The 6,378-nt window shown below is 31.4% G+C and overlaps 1 protein-coding gene and 1 non-coding gene across 2 annotated transcripts; both read right to left on the bottom strand.

The window, feature by feature from the left end:
* Positions 1-413: 413 nt before the first annotated feature.
* LOC123665334 (piggyBac transposable element-derived protein 4-like) lies at positions 414-2,174 on the bottom strand. Its single transcript, XM_045599647.1, has one exon. It carries the CDS (start codon positions 2,172-2,174, stop codon positions 414-416), a length of 1,761 nt encoding a protein of 586 aa, XP_045455603.1.
* A 3,683-nt stretch (positions 2,175-5,857) lies between these two features.
* LOC123665798 lies at positions 5,858-6,050 on the bottom strand. Its single transcript, XR_006745112.1, has one exon. It is a non-coding gene; the product is annotated as a U2 spliceosomal RNA (small nuclear RNA).
* Positions 6,051-6,378: the final 328 nt, after the last annotated feature.

Here is a 6,378-nt window from a genome sequence, read left to right as displayed (position 1 = left end):
ATCTGTAACTATATTCAATCTATGTTTAACACGTTAACTGCCATGTCAGTCACCGGTGCCTGACAGAGTCACTATTTGTTCAGGCCACGTCAGCCACCGGTGACTGACGTCGAAGCATCAAATTCAAAAGACGGCAGTGTGCCGTCTAGCACGTTAACAGTGTTATTTTCTATTAGAATTGACTGACAAGGCCCTGGAAAAAGTATGTTCAACTTGGCCTAACGCTTTTATATTTAGAACTGGATTTATTTAGGTTTTAATTGGGAAAAATAAAATGCGACACAATGAAACTATAAAAACTTTTTATTGTAAGAAATAATCATATTTTGGGCTTACACAGCTTAGAAAATTATAAAAAAAATGCAATTTAGAGTAATGAAATGCAATAATCAGTCGCAGAGGCCAAGGAAAAGTTACATTGTTTTATGTTCCTCGTTGAAACAAGATAGGCAAAAATGTGGTTCATTAGGGCATTGTGGGCAATAAGTATTCACTTGCTTAGTCTTCTTTCTAGCATAATTTCTGTCTATTGTTTGAACATTTACTTTATAACACCGCGAACAGTACTTTCTAGTTTTTTTAACAGGTCCTTCTTTCTTTTTTAGCTCATGCTTTTGCCTCCTATTTCTTGTCAATGGCATGTCAGGATTACTGTTTTCTTTACCCGATCCTGTTAGATTTTTGCACAATTTTTTCCTATATTCTACTATCCCTATTTTTGACTTTGTGGTTTCTTTATAAATTATGTAAGAATTGAGTAATGCAGTGTTCAACAACAGTTCAACAGCAAGTTTTCTGTACCATTTTACAGTTTTTCTCAGTGGTGATGAGTATGCGATCATCTGATCAGATAGGTCTACAGAAGATTTTGCTTTGTTATAATCGACTACAATTTTTGGTTTTATCATTTCTTTGTCTCTTTTGTAAGTCCTTGTAAATCCAATAGAATGTTTCGTAGACAGTAAATAAACATCCCTTTTATCCTTCCATTTCATACAAGTAATGCCATCTTCATTTTCTTTAGCTCTAAACTCTCCTTTTTTTATATTTCCGTTTATAACATCTTTAGGCAAATATTTTCTATTTTTACGTAAAGTGCCCACAAGATGCGTTTCTTTGTCCAACAATTTGCGTCCAAGATCAGTACTGGTATACCAGTTATCGGTATATAATGTATGACCTTTTTGAAGATATCCTTCCATAAGTGACATCACAACATTGGTTGGGGTTGTAGTTTCAGTCTCACCTCTCTTTCCCGCATATATTTGATATTTTATAGTGTATCCTGGATTAGTACATAATTTAAAAACTTTAATTCCATATTTGTGCCTCTTCAATTTGATATATTGTCGGAATATAATGCGACCCCGAAATGGTACCAGAGACTCATCAATACAGAGATTTTCATGAGGATAGTAATATGTTTCAAAGTTGAGATTCAAAGTATTTACCAATTCACGTATTTTGAACAGACGGTCGCCGTATCTTTGGTTATCGTTGTTAGAAAAATGTACCATTCGTAACAAAATTTCAAAATTGTTACGAGACATAACCGAACGCGGGAAAGATTGGCAAATCAGGGGGTCTGTTGACCAATAATCTGCTAGCTTAGGCAATCTAACTAAGCCCATATATAAAATCAAACCAAAAAACCTTTTGATCTCGTCTTGGTTTGTATCAGTCCAACTAAGCAGTCGCGATCCTCGTTTTAGTTGATTTTTTGAACTATGTTTAGTAATTGTCTGAGCAGCAAATCGGTTGGTTTCCATAGCTATATCATGAAACACACTATCCGGAACTAACAAACAATAGAAATCCTCTGGTTTGGATTTTGCCATCGTATTTCTCAAACTATAAGGTTTCAAATCAGGGCACTCTGTGAAAGGTATAATTCTTCTTTGCTTACCCGCTGGTTCATACCATAAATCGGTCTCAAGCCTTGTGCTAACCTGCTGTTCTGGGTTTTCTTCTTCGTCACCACTTTCTATCACATACCGTCTCTTCCTGTTTCCTCGACTATGAAAAATTACTTCTGTATCGTCACAATTTTCACTACAACATGGAATTTCTAACAGCGGGGAATCTCTTTGAGTCAGTTGTTTTTCTAGTTCGTCAATTGCTTGCAGATCTACCAACGATAATTCAAAATCACACGTATTATCAATAATGGACATGATTACAATAGCTATCGTCACACAAAATCTCCAAAAACACAAAAAAAAGCAATGGATGCGCGCACTTACTTCCGCAGCTAATTCGAAGCGACTACTAAATAAACACTGTAGGTACATCGCATGGCTCGCGCCGGACTGGTTGCAACCTGCAAGGAATGAACTACGACACGCGTAGGTACTTTTGTTCAAACGGCCGAACGCCGCACCGAGTGATTTCCCGCGCAAATAAATTGGCGGCCGGCGGACGGTGCTTGACAAAATGCTTGACATGGCCCAATGGCTATGTTTTGTTTCGTTTGGGCCTCGTCAGGCACATATGCCAGTCATTTTATTTTTTGCTTTATTTTACATTATAATCACCGGAAACCAATTAAAATAGTCATATAATGTGATTTACTTGAACATACAATCAAAAAACAAAAATAAAAAAAAAACAACAAAAATCAATTCAAAATTTTACTATGGCAGTTAACGTGTTAACGTGTTAATATGTAATAATGCAATTGTGATGTACAACAAAATGTTAATAAATAAATTTCCAAAAAATAATATTACATTCATACTTGTTCTAAAAAAATAGCTTATTTAATTTTATTAAGCTATTGTTGTTTAGATAATTGTCAAATGTCTTAGGGGAAATTGTTGTAAAGTAAAGTGACTTGTTTTGAAAATTACCTCCTAAATGTTTTCTGTCTCAAAAACAACAATTATGAATGCCTTTGATCATGTTAGTATTCATGGACTGTTCTGATTGCAACTGAATGCGTGAACGTTTTTATAAAAAAAATATAGACATCAAGTAATGTACAGAGTTCATTAAATTTAGATAGTTGTATACATTTTTCTAATACGAAATTACGGTGGGTTTCAATTGTAAAATTAGTTTGCTAAACGTGTAAATTTAGATTCTTTATTACATAATGCGCTAACAATGTACAACGTAAATAATACAAAGTTTTAAGAAATGTTTGTGTAACATACTGAATCAATATTATTTTGTAAATCATACATGTGTAATCAAAGGATACAATTTAATGTAACTTAACGTATTATACTGGTTTTGTTTTCGTAATTATTTCTGTGATCTATTGTTGCGATTAATATTAAAATATCTATTGACAATAAAAAAGCAGTGAAAAAGGCATCTTTAACTCAACAGACACCAATTTTATTGCTTTGAGTTTTTTTTAAGAATACATAGTTTTAGTAACCTTTACACAATATTGAACTGAAGTTTCTGTGAAAAAATATACAATAAATGTGCAAGTTGTGATAAATATTTTTTTTTAAAATATTTTAAATACAAATAAACAGACAATTGTAATTAAAATGTCATTTAATTTTTATAACTATGAAAGACCTTCCTGCGTTCATATCCCCCAACTCTTTATTTCAAAAATAATTTGATTATTGTTTATTCTTGAAATGAAGTTAAAAAAAAAAAAAAAAAAAACGACGAACGAATTGAATCCATTGCAATAAAAGTAATGTGCTTTTAATTTACTTACGAAACACGAAAATTTATTTGTAAAAGTTTCATGTACAAACATGACCTCATATTATTAATAATATAAAATTAATAGAAAATACTACTTTAGTTTTGTAGTTAGTTAACACACACACATATGTGTGTGTGAATACATAGAAAATAATTTTTATGACGTGCATTGATTATCGAATACACATTTAGATGTAGTTGATCGTTTTCAATTTTTGTATTTTTTTAGACCGATGCAAGGTTGATAGCTACATATGTGTATACAGAAATTGTGATATAATATAAAATGTATATAAATGTGATATGATAATTTAATATAGTTTATAAAAAATATTATTTGCGTTTATGTAGCTATATGTAAATTACCTACTTCATATTTAAAAAAAAAATTAATTTCATAAAATTGTTTTTCTTACAGGCAGATCTAGGCTTCAATATTTTAATGGGCTGGTTATTTAAATGATGATTACATATGATTTGTTATGATAAAATCCGTTTTTATGACTACATAAATTATGTCGTTATTAATATATTACTATTTGGTTTATAAATAGATATGAAATTTATTAATGTTATTGGAGTAGAATTAAAAAAATCTTTGAGTCAAGATATTTCAAGGGTTTTATTTGTAAAAAAAATTCATGTCTAGGTTTTTTATCTTTCGGAGATCCTTACGATCATATAACATTGATAATTATTGTTACGCTTGGGTCGGAAATACTCCACCAATACACATCGGAGTGGTGTGGTGGATTAAGCACAAACTCTCTCGTATAAGAGGGTGAGGCCTTCACTTGGCAGGTCCACATATCATTATGTATATTGTTTCTTGTCATGAAATAATAACACTTGTATACATTGGTTTTTTCTTCAATATGATTTACAATCCAATAGTGATTGCTTATCCGCCTAACCGCATTAGGCTAGCGTGGCGGATTAGTCTGATCTTTATTATATTATATAAACTTAATAACTTTCAACAACTATATTAAATTATCATAGTAATTGTTGTCAGTAATAATTTTATAATTTAATGTCTGCGAGCCTAGACAATATTATGTAGCGAATTACGATTGATGCCTTTATTCGTAATTAGCTATATCATTTTTTTTAGAACTAAAGTAATTTAAGTACAAAATGTGGACACTGAAGACACATTGTGTAATGCTTAAAGCTACGTGTTGAAATGTAAAAAGTATTATTTTTTATGTAAAAATAATTAATAATAAAAAATATGTCGGAAATACTTTGTGTGTTTTCTTGAAGCGGAGTCTCTTGTGCGTAGGCTTGAGGGTTAGACGCAGGATCTTAAAATTTTACTGTGGACGCGTTTATATAATTCAGCAGTGTTTAAGCTAAGAGTTCTACGACAAATTTTACTTATTGTTTTGTATAATTTAAATGCGTTACGTATGATTTAAATAAAGTAATATTTTCATATAAAATACATAATGTTTCATAATGAATACTAAATAATAATGGCGTACATTATATATTTTATAATACCATAAAAAGTACGTCATACCTAAATGAAAACCTATGTAAATATCAATAGTATACCATTTATCATAAATGTTAGCTGGTAGAGAATACTTTTAGCGTTAAGCCCGCCTTTTGTACAAGTCTTTAATGTATTGTGCAATAAAGTAGTAATAAATAATTAAACAAATATACTATGTTATAGTTTTAAAGTTTCTAATAATAAATATAGCTCAAACAAATATAGAAAGTTTAGAAGTTCAATAATAGTACTTGGAGTAATGATAGTTTAGCAGATTTGATTTGTTATTTGTGTTATGAAATTTTCTTCGTATAATAAAATATTCGTTATTCGTTGAGAAAATAGAGACTTATTGTTGTCAACTAATTAAGCCACGCCCCTACACCAATCAGATAAGAAATTAAAACACCCTATTCATTGACTAGTTGAAGTAAGCCTCTTGTCAGTATGAACAATGAATACTTCAGCAAATAAATGGTTTAGTAATTCATAACTTCATATCTGACCTCCTAATCTAAGAAAATGAAGTGGTGGCATAGGAATTAGGAAACAACGCCAAAGTAGGTTAGTTTCTTTTAAATTATTAAAGTTTCCTTAATTATGACAAACGGTTACACACTTAATGTACAATTTTAAATATTTTACTAATTAACTGCTTTCCTGATAGGAAAGGTTTATTTAAGGTTTATGTGGGCCAATCCCGGCGGCACTGCAATGCCGGGCCGACCCGTGACGGGAGTGGAGCGAGCCCCTAACTTCCCATCGTTTTCCAAAAATCAGTTTAATATACTGGTCCCGCAGTGCGGGAACTTTCAGATATTAAGCTGAAAAGAACAGATACTACACTTTGATCTTAGCCAAAAGGCCGAGAAGCGATGCCGAACTGAGCTGCGCCTGCAGACGTCATTCGATGAATAAAAATCTAGACAGCGCGATGTAGAATTTGTGACCAAACGAACAGCGACATCTATTGGCAGACTTATTTATATTCACTTTCAATTTCGCAATTTGATAAAAGGAAAATGATTGTCTATGGTCGTTCTACGTGACATATTGGCGAAAAAAATCTTTGCTTGTTTGGCACTATTGAAAGACAGTAGTTCTAATGAAGAATAGTGTATGTTTGTATCTTATAGGCATTAAAAGGTTGAGCTTTTAATATAATTGTTATCATCAGTTTCCATTCAATAAAAAAAATAATATTT

This window comes from Melitaea cinxia, chromosome 24 (assembly GCF_905220565.1).
Source record: "Melitaea cinxia chromosome 24, ilMelCinx1.1, whole genome shotgun sequence".
NCBI classification, from domain to species: Eukaryota; Metazoa; Arthropoda; class Insecta; order Lepidoptera; family Nymphalidae; genus Melitaea; species Melitaea cinxia.
The sequence above is the reverse complement of the archived record's forward strand: the minus strand, read 5'-3'. Positions and strand labels throughout refer to the sequence as shown.